The 17,427-nt window shown below is 45.3% G+C and overlaps 1 protein-coding gene across 1 annotated transcript; it reads right to left on the reverse strand.

The window, feature by feature from the left end:
• Positions 1-11,628: 11,628 nt before the first annotated feature.
• Positions 11,629-13,500, reverse strand: LOC129628065 (tyrosine-protein phosphatase non-receptor type 23-like). Its single transcript, XM_055547482.1, has 3 exons — positions 13,184-13,500; positions 12,480-12,792; positions 11,629-12,242 (listed from the first exon to the last, which is right to left on the reverse strand). The coding sequence occupies exons 1-3, from the start codon at positions 13,418-13,420 to the stop codon at positions 11,629-11,631; spliced, it is 1,164 nt and encodes a 387-aa protein (XP_055403457.1). The 5' UTR covers positions 13,421-13,500.
• Positions 13,501-17,427: the final 3,927 nt, after the last annotated feature.

Raw genomic sequence — 17,427 nt, forward strand, 5'->3', positions numbered from 1 at the left:
CCTTCAGTACAAAAACTTGTGTGCATGAGGTTTTCTGTGTTTGGAGTGGCATACCCTGTGTTACTACCCTGGTTATGCCTAGGAGTCCTGAGAAATATACAACTAGCAACAAGTGGCAAGCATCTTATTTCTTTCAGAAAACCTGCGTGTTTAACGAGTGACATTGCTGCAGTGAATGTAAGACAAGCAACCAGAGTGTTCTTCAGGCATCTTTGAGCCGCAGTCGCCTAGCTTTCATGGTAAACAGTACTGCTTTTGCTTCCTGGTTCCAATTCCCAAGTTGACGTATATGTGAGTTTTCCTGTAGTTTACAAGTTGTAATAGGACACATTTGGGACACATGAGGAAACGTGTGTGCAGAAGCATGTTCTGTGTATGATGAGTGGAATAATCAAGTTCCTACTCTGGTTAGGCCTTGGATTTTCTTGAGGTGGATTTTCTTGAGGTGTACTACTAACCTCTAGTTGCACACACCCTGTCTCAGAAAACTCACTCATTTCATATTGCTGCAATGAATAGAAGACAAGCAAACAGAGTGATTTCCAGGAGCTTCTTGCCACATTTAACTAGCTTTCAAAGGTGGAAAATACTTGTTCCACCAGCAGGCTTCAGTTTTCACTTGACACAGCATGTTTACTCATAGTTTCCTATCCGTGAAAAGACACACCTGGGACACATTAAACCATTACCTGAAGAAACTCATTTGTGTAGATATTCTGTGTGTCGTTAGGGGCGTACTTGAGGTTCTACTATTTGTAATGCTAAGAGTTCTATGATGTCTGTTCCTACAAAGGAATTGCAAGCACCTTGTTTCTTTAATAAAACACATGTTTAAACAGAGACATTGTTGCAATGAACAGAAGACAAGGAACCAGAGTGTTTTGCAGGCAACTTTGAGGGTGCAACTACTAGCTTTCATGGATGGAAAATACTGCTTTTGTGTATAGCCACCAGTTTCCAAGATTACAAATACCATATTTGGTTTCAACATTGTGAAAAGACGCAATGGAAGCACACTTATCCTTCCATGATGAATCATGTGTAGGTTGTATTCTGAGTGTGGTGAGTGGCATTCCAGAATTACTACTCTAGTTAGCCCTAGAATTTCTGTTTGGTGTGCTCCTAGCGAATTGCAGGCAACCTGTATAGTTCAGAAAGTTCACTTGTTTAACCAGAGACATTGTTGAAATGAATAGAAGACAAGAAGCCATGGGAGCTTTTTTTCTGGGAGCTTTGAAGCCCTGACTACCTAGCTTTCACAGGTGGAAAACACAGCTTTTTCCAGCAGACCCCAATTTCCAAACATATAGACGGTTTCCCTGCCCTGCAGTTTCCAAGCTGTGAAAAGACAACTGTGTCACATTAAACCTTCAGTGAAGAAACGTGTGTGTGCAGCATTTTCAATTTTTGGTGAGTTGAATACCCAAGTTACTACTCTAGTAAGAACTAGGAGTTCTATGAGGTGTGCTTGCAACAAGGAGTTGCCAAGACCCTGCTTCCTTAAGAAAATTCATGTTTAACCAGCGAAATTGCTACACTGGATACAAGACAAGCAACCAGAGTGTTTTTCAGGCAGGTTTGAGGACACAATTACCTAGCTTTCATGGGTGGAAAAAACTGATTTTTTCCATGCATACCCCAATTTCCTAGTTGACATACAGCATTTTGTTGTTCAGTTGTTAAGTCATGCCTAACTCTGCAACCTCATGAGCTGCAGTATGCTAGGCTTCCCTGCCCTTCACTGTCTCCCAGAGTTTGCTCAAACTCATTTCCAGTGAATCCTTCTAACTCATGTCCCTCCAACCATCTCATCCTCTGTTGCCTACTTCTCTTTCCCTCAATCTTTCCCAGCATCAGGGTCTTTTCCAATGAGTCAGCTCTTCGCATCAGGTGGCCAAAGTACTGGAGCTTCAGCTTTAGTGTCATCCTTCCAATGGATATTCAGGGTTGATTTCCTTTAGGACTAACTGGTTCGATCTCCTTGCTGTCCAAGGGATTCTACAGTTTGCTTCCCTTTAGTTTCTGCATTGTGAAAAAACATTTGGGACAAACAGGATCCTTCCATGAAAAAAACACTTGAGCAAGATATTCTGTGTGTGGTAAGTAGTATACCCTAGTTAATACTCTGATTACGCTTAGAAGTTATGTGAGTTGTGCTCTTAGCAAAAAGTTGCTCATGCCCTATTTCTTTAAGAAAAATCACATGTTTAACCAGAGGCATTGCTGCAATGAATAGAAGACAAGCTACCAGAGTGTTTTGGGGGAGCTTTAAGGTTGCAGTGGTCATGTATGGATGTGAGAGTTGGACTATAAAGAAAGCTGAGCGCTGAAGAATTGATGCTTTTGAACTGTGGTGTTGAAAAAGACTCTTGAGAGTCCCTTGGACTGCAAGGAGATCCAACCAGTCCATTCTAGAGGAGATCAGTCCTGGGTGTTCATTGGAGAGACTGATGCTAAAGCTGAAATTCCAATACTTTGGCCACCTCATGGGAAGAGTTGACTCATTGGAAAAGACCCTGATGCTGGGAGGGATTGGGGGCAGGAGAAGGGGATGACAGAGGATGAGATGGCTGGATGGCATCACCGACTCGATGGATGAGTTTAAGTAAACTCCGGGAGTTGGTGATGGACAGGGAGGCCTGGCATGCTGCGATTCATGGGGTCGCAAAGAGTCAGACATGACTGAGTGACTGAACTGCACTGAACTAAACTGTTCATAATAGTTTTACTTAAAATAGCCAAAACTTGGTGGGGAAAGAAGCAGTTGTTTAACAGATAAACAATATATGTCTGAACAATGCAGAAATAGCTTAATAAAAGAATGAAATGCAGATACATTTAAAATTTGTGAATATCAAAACATTATGCTTAGAGATCAAAAATGACACAAACAGATGGAGAGATACACCATGATCTTGGATTAAATGAATCAATATTGTGAAAATGACTCTACTACCCAAAGAGATCTAGAGAGTCAGTGCAAAATCCCTGTCAAGTTACCAATGGCATTTTTCACAGAATTAGAACAAAAATTTTTACAATTTTTATGGAAACACAAAAGAATCCAAATAGCCAAAGTCATCTTAAGAATGAGAAATGAATCTGGAACAATTAGCCTCCCTCACTTCAGACTATACCACAAAGCTACAGTAATCAAGACAGTATGGCAGTAGCACAAGAACAGAAATAAAGATCAATGGAGGCCGAAACATAGAAGAAGACTTTGATGTCTTCCAAAGAAGACATACAGATGGCCAAAAACCCATGAAAAGATGCTCAACATCACTCACTATTCTGTCAGTACTAGAGACATGAAAATCAAAACTACAAATGTGGTATTACCTCACACTAATCACAATTGGCATCATCAAAAAATCTACAAACAATGCAGGAGAGCATATAGAGAAAAGGGAACCCTCTTGTGCTCTTGCTGGGAATGTACATTGATATAGCCACTATGGAGGGCAGTACGGAGGTTCCTTAAAAATCTGAAAATAGACCTTATGACACAGCAATCCCATTACTTGGCAATACCCTGAGAAAACCGTAATTTGAAAAGACACATGCACCCTACTGTTCATGGGGTCACAAGGATTCAGACAGGACTGAGCAACTAAGCACAGAATATGTATATGCATATATAGAATCTAGAAAAATCATACTGATGAATCTATTTACAGAGCAGAAATAGAGGTAAACATAAAAAATGAACTCGTGGACACAGCAGAGGAGGGAAAGAAGGGGTCAAACTGAGAGAGTAGCATTGATGTATATACACTACCATGTGTAAAATGCTAGCTAGTGGGAAGCTGCTGAGCAGCACAGGAAGCTCAGCCTAGTGCTCTTGGGTGAGCTAAAGAGGAATGAGGGGTGGAGGGAGGATCAACAGGGAGGGTGTATATGTCCACATACAAATGATTCACTCATTTTACAACAGAGAATAACACAGCATTGTAAAATAACTATAACCCAATTAGAAATAAGGAAAAAAGAAAGAACAAATAAAAATATGAATATCCAGGACTCCCCTGGTGGTCCAGTGGTGAAGATTCCATGCTCCCAATACAGGGAACCTAGATTCCTGTACTAGTCAGGGAACTAGATTCCACGTGCCACAACTGAGACCCAGAGCAACCAAATAAAAACTAAATTAAAAAATACAAACATCATGGACAGAATAAATAAACAAAATGTTATCTATATATTTCTAATGAACTTTATAAAGAATGGGTACATTTCCTTTTAAGGAAAAGACTTGGACATTAACAGAAATAAATTAAGGAAATTTAAAAACAAACAAAAAGCAACCGAAAACTTACTATGCCAAACAATAGGTGTCAGACACAAAGGAAAATACATGATCCAGTCTGTATGAAATCCTAGAAAAGTAGATCTAATCTATGGAGATCAGCAGATTATTGGCTGCCTGGGGTTGATTGAAGTGGTTGGGAAAAGGACAAGAGAATATTTGGGGTGATGGATACATTCATCTATTACATATATAGGTAACCCTTAACCAACACAGGTGTGAACTGCACAGGTCCTCTTACACCTGGATTTTTTTTTGATAAATACATACTATGACATGACCCATGGTTTTTGAATCCACAGATGTGAAACTAAGGCTACAGAGGGCTGACTGTAAAGTGTACACAAAATTTTTGACTACATGGAGGGTTAATACTTTTTTGCTTTCAAATATCTAAATTTTCTAAAGGGAATGGTGCTCAGAGATATAAATTGTTACTTTCATCCCCACTTGCCTACCTCCCATCTTCATGTTGATATCTAAGAGATGCCTCAAGCTCGGGCAAGTCCATAGCCATGACTTGTCACTTCCCGTCTGTTCCTCCAGGGGCCTCCCCCATAGTTGTCACTGCTTCTTGTTTCTCAGGCCCAAAAAACAGTGTCATCCTTGGCTACGTCCTTTCCATCAACTCCAGATATGAAGATATGAATTGAAGAAAAATAAAGTTGATTCTGTCTTTCAAATGTATGTAGTCTTACCCGTATATGAGCACTTGCTTTATTACACTACTAGTACCAGTCAGCAGTGAAGTGGATTTTAAGTCAATGGTGCTTTTTTAACTGCCCATGTGCTGCTGCTGCTGCTGCTGCTAAGTCGCTTCAGTCGTGTCCGACTCTGTACGGCCCCATAGACGGCAGCCCACAGGCTCCTCCATCACTGGGATTCTCGTGGCAAGAATACTGGAGTGGGTTGCCATTTCCTTCTCCAATGCATGAAAGTGAAAAGTGAAAGTGAAGTCACTCAGTCGTGTCTGACTCCTAGTTACCCCATGGACTGCAGCCTACCAGGCTCCTCCATCCATGGGATTTTTCAGGCAAGAGTACTGGAGTGGGTTGCCGTTGCCTTCTCCGAAATGCCCATGAAGATGGAATAAAATCAGTCCAATAAAGGTCAGTTCCAAGTGAATAGTGGATCTAAATGGAAGGTAAGAAAACCTGGAAGAAGACATAGGGGAATATCTTCATGATCACACGTAGGCAAAAATCCAAGGACAGGAACTCGTGTCTACTTTGTTCATGCCGCATCTCCAGTGTGATGTCCAGTATTAAAGGAAGGAACATAAAGGAAACTTCAACACCTTCTGGAGAAATCTACACACATGCAAGTACTTGAGTCATTGTGAAGATAAACAGTGTACTTAATGATCAGATTGAATGTTAGACATGTCACTTCTTATTAGTCTAACATCTAATGCAATCCTAATTAAATAACATTCAGACTGATTTTCAGGATAAACTGAGTCTAAGCTTCACACAGAAAACTGAGCAAGAATACCTCAGGAAATGCCTGAGGGAAAAAAAATCAGGTCAAGTGATGAGGTGTGATAAGGCCTGCCAGGAGATGAGACAGATTTTAAAGCCATGATTATTATCATTTTGTTGAAGAAGCCAGGTCACTGTGTAGTACAAGGTGCATTACTGGCTCATGAACCACCACTAAAAATACTGCCAATTATTAAGGTTCTGACTTGTTAGGTGCCTCCCAATTCAGAGATCTCAGGAGTGTGAAGACACGTGTGCCTTGGACTGGCCTTGATGCATGGATTCTCAGAGAGATGAAGAGAACAATGAAAAAGCCAGATACAGACTCCCCAAAATGCATAATTTCAGCAGAAGATTAACATAATATTTCAGATAGCTGGGGAAAGGGAGATCTTTTCTTAACTGATAGTGAGAAAACTAGATAGTCATCTAGGAAAAGATATTCTTGTCTCACACTTTATACACAGACACACACACCCTACAGCTGGCCCAAAGGTGTGCAACTAAAAGCCAAGAGACAAATAGTTGTGTAGAAGCCAAGGGATAACAATTATTACATCCTCAGAATAGGAAGCCCTTTCCAAATATGTGAAGAGTCTACAAGCCACAAAAACTGATAATCTGACTGCATAAAAATGAAGCCCAGTGGTGAGGCCAACCCTGTCCCAGAACTGGAGTGAAAATCCAAAAGATAAGATTGGACATAGCCTAGCCCCTAGCCCCAACCCACAGAGTCCTCATTCTCCCCAGAACCCCACCCACATGGCTGGTGTTGTTCCAATATATATGGGACCTCAGTCAGTTCCTAGAAGAAGAGGGTCACTTTATATAGAAAGCAGGTTGAATGGTGTCCCTGAAAGATTTGTGCCCCAGAAACTGTGAAGGGAGCTTGTCTGAGAAAAGGATCTTTGATATCAATAGACCTGCTCCACAAAGGGCTGCTACAAACCATAGATTTGTTTAAAAATTTTTTTTTCCAAGGGAATGATGTGTGAAAGGCATTAAATCAAGACTCAATAAACCAAGACATTCCTGCACTTAGTGCAGCCTAGGAGGATGCCTTGGTGCCCCCTACCCACTGACCTCACAGAACAGGGTCATCCAGCATTGCAACATCGAAATCTCTTGGAGCTGGCCTGTGCTCTACCTCCCCTGATGTCCTACAAGCTCTTCTGCTTTTAAGGGGCTCTTAAAGTAACAGCTCTATTGAGATAAAATTCACATTAACATGTAATTCATCCAGAGCTTACAACTCAGTGGCTTTTATTATATTCAAAAATAGCCATAAAACTATGTAATTTCAGAAACTTTCATCACCTCAAGATGAAAACCAGGGACTTCCCTGGTGGCCCAGTGGTTGAGAGTTCACCTTGCAATTCAGGGGACTCAGGAACTGGAATCCCACATGCCATTAAGCAACTGGGTCTATGCCCCACAACTACTGAGGCCTGCACACTCTGCCGGCCATACGACAAAACTGGAGGGTCTGTGCACCACAGCAAGTCGTCTGGCAAAATGCAGTGAAGATCCAATATGTAGCAACTAAGACTTGACAAAACCAAATACTTAAAAAAAATAAATATCATACTTAAGAGTGTATTTAATATTTTTATAGAAAGATTTTTTAAATTCTAAGTTGCTCTACAATTTTCAGAAGGTTCACACATGATTTCACCTAATCTCCTATATTCCCATAATGTTTTTTCTCCCCCCACCCCTATATTGGTCTCCTCACCACTATATTTTATAGATATATAAAATCGTGAACTGTGACAAATAAACTCAAAAAAACACAAATTGATGTAGTGTGCCATCCTGACAGGGCAGGGTGATCCTTGACTTCCCTAGTGATTAGTGAGGCTGAATATCTTTAACTTGCTGGACATTTGTGTGTCTTTGGACAAATGTCTATTTAGCTTCTTTGCGCATGTTCTGAACAGGTTGTTTATGTTCAGTTTTAGGAGTTCTCGATGTTAAAGGTATAAATCCCTTATAAGATGTGATTTTATCACACTAGACTTAATGTGTGTGGGGTTGCTCAGCATGGTCGGTGGTCATTGTGGACTCAGCCCCTCCTCTGTGCTCACATTCCCTGTCCTCAAAGAAACATGCATGGTTCACTACAGAGAACCCTCTGATGGCACTTCTGTATACTAGAAACTGGCAATGGCCAAATGTGAGGAGAAGACACAGAAAAGGAAACCTGCTTCTGGGGTGCTCCACAAATTGCCAGAGCTCTGAAGTCCTTGCTATTTGGGATTTTGAAAAATGCTTCTTAATATGTCAATGGAGAGAGGAGGCCCATTGGGCTATTTTTGCTCCATTGGGAAAGTAAGTTGGATCCCTGCCTCACAAAACACCACCAAAGCATTTAGACACACACTAAGAACCAACACTTGAAAGGAAAACTTGACACATTTTACAACAATTTTTGATGAGTGAATATCTTTTTAATTGAAATATTATGGATTTTTAAAGATTTGTTAGTTTAAGGTGTATAGCAAAGTGATTCAGGGATTCAGTGTCTCAAGTGCTTCCTTGGACAAAATTCACTCCACATGAGGGTCCCCTGGGCCATGTCCAATACTCAGAACAGGCAATAATCCTGAAAACACAGAGCAGCATGTGGTGGTGCTCGTGGGTCTTTTTTGACTGAATCAATTATTCTAACATGACACACAAAAGAAGCCTAGATGCTAGGAGGCGGATCCCCAAACCTATCTTCAAACAGGAGGCCTTGCTCCCTTGAATATGGGTACGTGAAACTGCGCTTGGAAGGGAAGAGGTGTGTCATGAATATTTTGTCTGCAGAGGACAAAGCAGTGTGCAGAGAGGATGCACACGGTGGTCCAAGGACACTGAGCACATGGAGACAGTAACTGGATTCTCAGCCCCGCTCTTGGGGCATTGCACTGTCTCCACCCCTGACATACGGTGAGGCGCTCACAGGTGTCCTGGAGAGTATGGTCACACGACCTGGATCTGTCCAATCAGTGTGTCCCATCCTCCCTGGCCACCTTGATTGGCTCAGGACTGGGGCAGTGAAAATCGGCACCCAGGGCCGTGACTCACGCTGGAATCAAGGGGAAGAGGGGCGCTCGTTCTGCTGGAAGGAGCGGGGCCGGTGAGGTCAGTCTACAGCAGTGGGAGGGGCGTGAGGTCGGCCTGGGACGGTTGGTAACCTTCCTGCTCTCGTCAGGGCAGAGCCCTGGCCTGAGGATGAGGGCACTGCTGAGCCCAGGGGTTGACAGTGCCGGTTCCTGCTGTGGTCCCGGAGCTCCACCTGAGACCTGAGGGAAGCCGCCTGCCTGTGAGTCCTCCTGCTAATCTGTGAGCTTGTTTGAACCTCGCTGGGTTTTCTGTCCAGCGGGTGAAGTGGAGACCCTGGAAATGCTAGTGTGTGGGTTTTGACTGGCTTCAAGGAAGAAATGCCAGATGACACTGGGAGACTCCAGTCTAATCTGGATTCAGGTGATATCTCTTGAAAGTGAAGTGAAAAGTCCCTCAGTCGTGTCCGACTCTTTGTGACCCCATAGACTATATGATCCATGGAATTCTGCAGGCAAGAATACTGGAGTGGGCAGCCTTTCCCTTCTCCAGGGGATCTTTCAAACCGAGGGATCAAACCCAGGTCTCCCGCATTGCAGACAGATTCTTTACCGGCAGAGCCACAAAGGATGCCCAAGAATACTGGACTGGGTAGGCTGTCCCTTCTGCAGCGGATCAGGATTCCTGACCCAGGAATCGTACCGGGGTCTCCTGCAATGCAGGAGGATTCTTCACCAGCTGAGGTATCAGAGAAGCCCAACACCTCTTAAGACCAGCTACTAATTGTAGGATTACCCTAAAGAGTCTTCACAGGATTAAGGTAGCAACCTGCTAAGGTAGCAATCAATGTCCTTATTATAGAGGACAAAACTGGGGCTCTAAGAAGGGGGTAACTCAGCTATAGCAAGGAAGTGTGTAGGCAGACAACTCCCCCCAGATCCTGCTGTTAGAACTCAGGGAGGCCACATGGTGGGGCTTGTTCATGTGACAGGGACTAAGGCACCCAGCCCACACTGGGTGCTGTGGGGACCTGACTTGGTAACTGCCATCCGGCAGCTCTGAGACTCATTTGCACTGTAGTGGCACTGAAGAGAGGAAGGGCATCTCCCTTCATCCACCCGACCACACCCTCCGGGTACTCCCACACCCTGCCCCCTTTCTCTTGCTTTGTGAGGAAATTAGAGTCATGCTCATGTGACCACATTGGCTGTCTACTGTTCACAAGATACCAACTGCAGCTGCTACAGCAGAGGCCAAGAGCCTTTGCCCCTGAGTACCTCTCTTTTCTCTCCTCTTTCACCATCGGGGCCCTCCTCCACACTTGCACACCAGAGGCCTTTTCTGAGACATGCGGGGACCCTCCTTCAGTTTGCAACAGGTTGTATCCACTGCTGTAGTTTCAATGCCTCCCTTGAAACTCAGCTCATGAGCTCCTTTGCCTGCATTGAGGCCCACCTGGCTGCCACGGGAGGGACAGAGCTGACTGTGAAGCCAAAGCTCAGATCTGACAGCTGGGAATCTGTGTATAAAGGACCTGATTATTCACACTGTAAAGGCTGTAGTAGGCTCCAGGGGTCCAGAACTAGGGTTTGGGCCAAAGTGACTCCACAGGCAAACGTTTTGATGCCTGGGGAGGCTTCTGGCTATAGTGGTGCTGGGGCGAATTTCTTGAGGTTCTGGAGGCCCACTCTGTGCAGGTTCACGGTGCATAGAGAAGAGAAGATGGAGTCTACCCTGGAGGTGGTCACAGTTCCTGGATGAGCCAGACAGGCAGGCAGGTCCCAAAAGCACCTGAGCTGCCTTCATGAGGGAGTGGTGGGGGGGCAGAGGAAGAGAACCAGGTCTGCTCCCTCACGTGGTGCCCAGGGCAGGTTGTCACCAGACTAAACACTTACCACGGTGGTGAGCATCGCTGCTGTCTGCAAAGGGTGTACACTGGCGTGTGTCTTCATCTGAGCGGTCAGGCTGTCTCTAAACTATACTGGCCATGGGCATGGCCTGTCCTTGGACCTTCACATGTTTCTTCTCTTCCTTACTGAACATTCATTTCCAAGAGGGTTTTTGGGCTATAGGATGTTGGGTTTTCTCTAGCTTTGTCCAATGAGGATTGCTTTTCTGTTGTTGGTGTGGTTCATTTTACCAGCTCTCTTTCTTGGCTTATTCTGTGAATTTGTTTGTGCCAGAGAAAGAGCTCAGCATCTCCCTTCTGGCTGATAGGTCACACAACAGCAATGCCTATCAGGAGATTCTGACCACATTTGCTGAAAGGGCTTCGTTTTGCAGATGACATCTTGAAAGTACCTACACTGTCCTTTATACCCAAAGGCTACCTCAAAAGAAATAAAAACAAGAATTCTCAAGTTTAGTCTTCCAATATGTGGACAGTCAGAAAAACCCCCTGGAGAAGGGAAAAGCTACCCACTCCAGTATTCTGGCCTAGCTAATCCATGGACTGTAAAATCCATGGGGTTGCAAAGAGTCTAATAAGACTAAGGGACTATAACTTTCACTTTCAGTCAGAAAAAAATCCAGTTTTCTATCATTTCAGTGATTGGCATTGATTGTGGACACCCAAAGAATGGGGAGAAATGGAGAAAGAAGAAGACTAAATGTTGTCAGGTGGGGGAGGGAAGAATGGGGAGTGCTTGACATGAATCCCGGCTTTGCTGAGAAATAGGGGGGATAGAATGAGAGGGTCCGAATGTAGACAGTGGTGATGGTTTCACAGCATTGTGAAGGCCTTAAGATTCCCAGATTGCATCAATTAAAGTAAAATTTATTTAAAAAAACTTAACAGAAACAAATTAACAAAGCCATAAAGAAAAAAAAAATCACAGGAAAACTAAACACAAACCAGATTAAAATAAGCTCAGGGGAAGGGAACTCAATTTCCCCTGGGTGGGGAGCAAGTTGATGGCATCCACGGGAATCAGACAGGGATGGAGGCTGCAGAGTCAACCGCGCTCCTGGACGAGGTGTTTCCAGAAAGGGATCTGGGTCTCTGTCCAGAGCGGGGGCCCGTTCTCCCTGCAGGGGTGGGTGAGTCATCGTGGGCGTCTGGGTCTTAGGCAGGAGCCAGGGCAGGCTCTCCCTGCAGAGGTGGTAACTCATCCCTGGACACGGGTTCTCCTGCCAAAGCCCGAGCAGGTACAGGTACAGGTGGAGGTGGAGGTTTTCTCTGAAGGGGTGGGACATCGGTGCCTGGGGCTGGGGGTGCAGGCACAGAGATCTGATCTTCTCAGGGTGCTGGCCAGTACCCAGCTGGCCCGGTGTCTTTGGGAGGGGAAATCTCAGGTCTCGATCTCCCGTCAGTGGATCCCTGGGTCCTGCACCTGGAGTAACCACCTCTTTAGGAACAGGTCTTGGAAGTGGAGCCTGATTGAATTTGAAGGTCAGGGCTAGAGCTGGGAGAAAAGAAAAGTTTGCCCACAGGCCAGCCTTGCCATGTGCCTAACTGGGCACTAAAGCTTCCTAGAGATTCCCAAAGAATTCCCAGCATAGGAGTCTTCTCTGCAGTCTATAAATGGGTGGTGTGAGGCCAGCCTTTGCTCCAGGCCCAGCCACAGCTCTAGGGGACTCCTCCCCATGTGGCTCAGCACCCCCTCCCCACACACTCACATGCACAGCCCCAGCCTCCTCACCTCTGTGCTCTGCCGTGCTGGGGTCCAGGTCCTCCTGCTGCCTCAGAGGCAGGGGTTCTCGGGGCTCTGGGTTGGAGCCGGATGTGCTGAGCTCCATGGGAGCCTGAGACTGGGCCCCGGGGTGTGTCCTGGGTGGTGTCTGGGCCACAGGCCTTCCCTGCTTCCTCTTCATTCCCAGTTGGGCTGACCCCTCCGTGGGCACACTCACCTGGAGCCTGCACTGGGGCTCATGGGCAGGGGGGTGGTGGTCCAAGCCCTGCCTCGGGGAGGTGGACGGGGTGTCCCCCTCATCGGCCACATCCAGTGGGAAGTTCTGCAATGATAATGACCATCAGCCAGCCCTGCTTGGAGTTTTCCAAGCTGGGCCTGGCCAGTATGGCTGCTGCTTCTGCCTGCTCGAACTTCTGCTCCCAGCAGAGACATGTGTCTGCTCAGGTACCCACCCAGGAGGAAGGAGACCCACCTGAGGGCGTGAGGTCAGCCTGAGCAGCCGGCCCTGCCTGAACTCTTCCCATCCTGCCTAGCCTGCTCTCCCCTGGGGTGTGGACACAACTGGCCCACAGGCTTCTGACCCACATCTGCCTGGGCTTGCTTGAGGCAGACACACCCCGAGAAACCCTCATCCACGACACAGGCAAAGGACTCAGGGTTACCTGGATGGGATGGGAGAGGGGACCTGGCCTGGCCTGGGGCTCCCGTGTTACCTTCCTTTTCCTTCGGGCAAAGGGACAGAGGCCTCTCGGGGGGTGCCTGAGCCAGTGTCGAGCACGTTCCCACACACTCTGCCTGTGAGCTCTCCCGAGGCCCCGGCCTCTGGGCAGGGGCAAACAGCAGAACATCTTGGCAGCAAGTGATCTGGCTGGGGGCTCCTTGCCGCTGTGGAGGCCTGGATACCCAGGTTCCGGGTTCTGTTGGGTTCTGTTGCCAGGAAGTGACATCATTTCCTGGGTTCTTACTGAGGTCCCTTACACAAAGCTCCCCAAGGGAACCTCTGGGTTGACTGTTCACCCACCCTCTTAGGCCATGTGCAGGCACAGTGACACCCACACCACCCACCTCACAGCCTTGAAAGGCCTGGGTGCAGCCAGGGCCTGAGCTCTGAGGACACAGCTGCTTTCAGACCAGGCTCCTTCTTCTCATCTGTGATGTGGCCCTGGACAAGCCATGTGCCCTTCAGGGTTTCCCCAGTCTCTCCCTCTGCAGAATGGGGGTCATTCTCCCATCTACTGCCTAGGACTGTCGGCCTACAAGACCTCCATGCCTTTCAACCTGGGGCTGGTATCACATGGAGCTTGTGCACTGGGACTTCCCAAAGGAAGGATTCAATACAGGGCTGACCTAGCACAGAATGGGGCAGAAACAGGCCTGGATGGGCTCTGGGACCTAGGAAAAGGCACTCCCTTTCCTGCCTATCTCGAGACCCTGATCCCCCAGTGGAGGACTGAAAGAAGACTCAAAGGTCACCTTCTCTTATACAAAAGAGGGCCCAACTTTCTGGTCCTCTTTTTCCACTGAGATTCTGGTTCAAGTGCCCCATCTTGGCTTCTGTGGGTGGCTGAGCTTATAATGGCTCCCTGCATTCTTGTCTTTTACTCTTATAACCTTGGGTCATTTTCCCTCTTCTGGGGTGGATGGACACTGTCATTGCTTCTAACTTCCAGATAGATTTATGAAAAGTCTGTAAAATCTACTCATTTCCTCTCTTTTGTTCAGTGTCTCTCTCTAGATGTTTCTCTTTCTTTTCCTTTCTGAATTCAGCCTATGTCTTCCTCTTTCTCTTTCTCTCTGTCTCTCCTGTGGATGGATGGATGCCTTTGAATGCACATGTATATTGTTAGCTTAGGGTTAGGTTTTAGGGACAGGTTAGGTGACTGCAGCCATGAAATTAAAACACGCTTACTCCTTGGAAGGAAAGTTATGACTAACCTAGATGGCATATTCAAAAGCAGAGACATTACTTTGCCAACAAAGGTCTGTCTAGTCAAGGCTATGGTTTTTCCTGTGGTCATGTATGGATGTGAGAGTTGGACTGTGAAGAAAGCTGAGCACCGAAGAATTGATGCTTTTGCACTGTGGTGTTGGAGAAGACTCTTGAGAGTCCCTTGGACTACAAGGAGATCCAACCAGTCCATTCTGAAGGAGATCAGCCCTGGGATTTCTTTGGAAGGAATGATGCTAAAGCTGAAACTCCAGTACTTTGGCCACCTCATGCGAAGAGTTGACTCATTGGAAAAGACTCTGCTGCTGGGAGGGATTGGGGGCAGGAGGCGAAGGGGAAGACAGAGGATGAGATGGCTGGATGGCATCACTGACTCGATGGACGTGAGTCTGAGTGAACTCCGGGAGTTGGTGACGGACAGGGAGGCCTGGAGTGCTGCGATTCATGGGGTCGCAAAGAGTTGGACACAACTGAGCGACTGAACTGAACTAGAGTGAGATAACGGGGAAGGCAGTGGCACCCCACTCCAGTACTCTTGCCTGGAAAATCCCATGGATGGAGGAGCCTGGTAGGCTGCAGTCCATGGGGTCACAAAGAGTTGGACACGACTGAGCGACTTCACTTTCACTTTTCACTTTCATGCATTGGAGAAGGAAATGGCAACCCACTCCAGTGTCTTGCCTGGAGAATCCTAGGGACGGGGAAGCCTTGTGGGCTGCCGTCTATGGGGTTGCACAGAGTTGGACACGACTGAAGTGACTTAGTAGCAGCAGCAGCAGTAGAGTAAGATAAAGGATTCAGGTTGGAGTTGGTGTTGGGGGAAGGGACAAGGGTGGTATGTTTTTTCTTGGAGACTTGAGTGCTGTTTGTTCTTAGTCTATTTTACATATGAACCGCTTATCAGATACATCACTTGCAAGTAGTCCCTCATGTTCAGTTGACTATCTTTTTGATTTGTGAATGCTTAGCTTTTCCGTTGCAAAGCTGTTCAATTGGATGGAAACCCATTGGTGTACCTTGTTTTCCTGTTTCCCTTACTTGAAGAGAGACCCATTTCTGCTTCTGCCCACCAAATGTGAAGGAGACTCTCATGTTAAGGAGCCTACAACCTATGCTTATTTCTAGAAATCTCATAACATCGGTCTTTGGGTTGATGTGTTTCACTGATATTCAGGTGGTATGAGATAAAAACCGATAGAATTTTTTGGATGTAGCTGTCCGATTTTTCCATGGACATTTACTGAAGACACCTTCTTGTTCCCATTTGTATATTCTCCCCTTCTTTGTCACAGATGAGTTGACCATGGATGCTTGGATTTGTTTCTGGACTCTCAACTTGATGACATTTCTCCAAAGACACACGAATGTCCAACAAGTTTTAGATGCTCAGCCTCACTAATCACTAGAGGGGACAAGGATCACCATCCCTCATTAGAATGGCCTACTGCATAAATTGTGTTGTTTTGTGTGTTATTTTTTCAAAGTTCATGATTTTTCAGAGATATAGTTATTTTTTTGTACTGTGGAAGCATTGGAAACATGCTGTCAGTATGAAGAGATGACTGATTTTAAAAATAATAGTGTTTAAATATGTATAATTGAGTATTTTATACCTTGTTTGATAAAGCAAAAAGTATTTAAACTGAAGTTGATCATTTTTTATGGATATTAAAGAATATAGCCATAAAGTTTCACTTTTTACTATCTTCAAAGAAAAAAAGGTAAATTTTTGTTTCCTATAATTGTTGTTATATGAAGGTCAGTCTAAAGGGTTTATTTAAAGCTTGTTCAGGTGTATTCATAGCAGTGAAAATGCTGTTAACACCAGAAATGTTTTTCTATGATAGAAAGTCAAGCTGGCCTGTCTTTCTCAATAGCTTTTAATTTTGTGTTTACTACATCATGTTTCTTTTTATTTTTTTAATTGGAGAATAATTACTTTACAGTCTTGTGTTGGTTTCTGCCATACATCCGCATGACTCAGCTACAGGTATACATATGTCCCCTTCCTGCTGAAACTCCCTCCCTTCTCCCTGCCCATCCCACCCCTCCAGGTTGTCACAGAGCACTAGGTTGAGCTCCCTGTGTCGCAGAGCAAATTCCCACTTGCTCTGGTTTTACATAAGCTCATTTATATGTCTCCATGCTATTCTCTCAATTGGTCCCACCCTCTCTTCCCCCACTGTGTCCACAAGTCTGTAGTCTGTTCTCTATGTCTGCGTCTCCATCTCTGCCTTACAAATAGGTTCATCAGTAACATCTTTCTAGATTCCATACCCATGCATTAATATACATGTGCCTTTCTCTGACTTATATACTTTTTTTTTTGGTGGTACTTTTCTTAATACTTGACCTAATTTGCAATGAAACAGTAAAAGGATTTTATGGGACGAAAATGGCAACAACTGAGTGTTAAATTTTAGCCTAGCACTCCAGGCCCAAGTAAATCTAGGGTAAATTCATTTCTATGACAGCTTCTTTGATCACATTCACTACTTTTCCCTGTTGTCATGTGTACAATTTTCTGTTCCCTACATAATAATTACATGTGTCAAGTATCATCTGTCAGAAGTTGTATAGCAATGAGGAAATATGTTCATAATGCAGACACCACAGACACCCTCCAAAAGGTGTATGGAATAAGAATACATTTTGTAATGAATTTCACGCCCTGAAAATATATTTGAAAAAGTGACATTAATATGGGTTATAGATAGGTTTTCAGTGAAGGTGGGCTAGGCTAACAGCTAGGATCCCATCTTTCCTTAAAATGCAGAATTAAATATAAAAGGAACACACAATGGAGAAAAAAAAAAGACAGTCTCTTCAGTAAATGGTGTTGGGAAAACTGGTCACTGACTTTTAGAGATGGGGAAACTGAAATTCAAGTAGACTTGCCGGGCACCAGGGCATTGTCTGGACCAGCCTCTCACCCTCCTGACCTGGCAGGTGCTCATCCACTTCCCGATGTGCAGCACAGCCGTAACCCAGCCTGTAGGCGTGCATTGG

Source organism: Bubalus kerabau, chromosome 15, assembly GCF_029407905.1.
Source record: "Bubalus kerabau isolate K-KA32 ecotype Philippines breed swamp buffalo chromosome 15, PCC_UOA_SB_1v2, whole genome shotgun sequence".
Taxonomy (NCBI): Eukaryota; Metazoa; Chordata; class Mammalia; order Artiodactyla; family Bovidae; genus Bubalus; species Bubalus kerabau.

What these genes read in the sequence shown, in the direction of transcription:
- LOC129628065 (XM_055547482.1), bottom strand. Translation starts at nt 13,420, where the DNA reads ATGATGTCACTTCCTGGCAACAGAACCCAACAGAACCCGGAACCTGGG. An exon ending in TTGCCCGAAGGAAAAGGAAG is followed by an intron (nt 12,793 to 13,183) that starts GTAACACGGGAG and finishes TTATCATTGCAG; the next exon opens with AACTTCCCACTGGATGTGGC. An exon ending in CAGCACGGCAGAGCACAGAG is followed by an intron (nt 12,243 to 12,479) that starts GTGAGGAGGCTG and finishes CTTTTCTCCCAG; the next exon opens with CTCTAGCCCTGACCTTCAAA.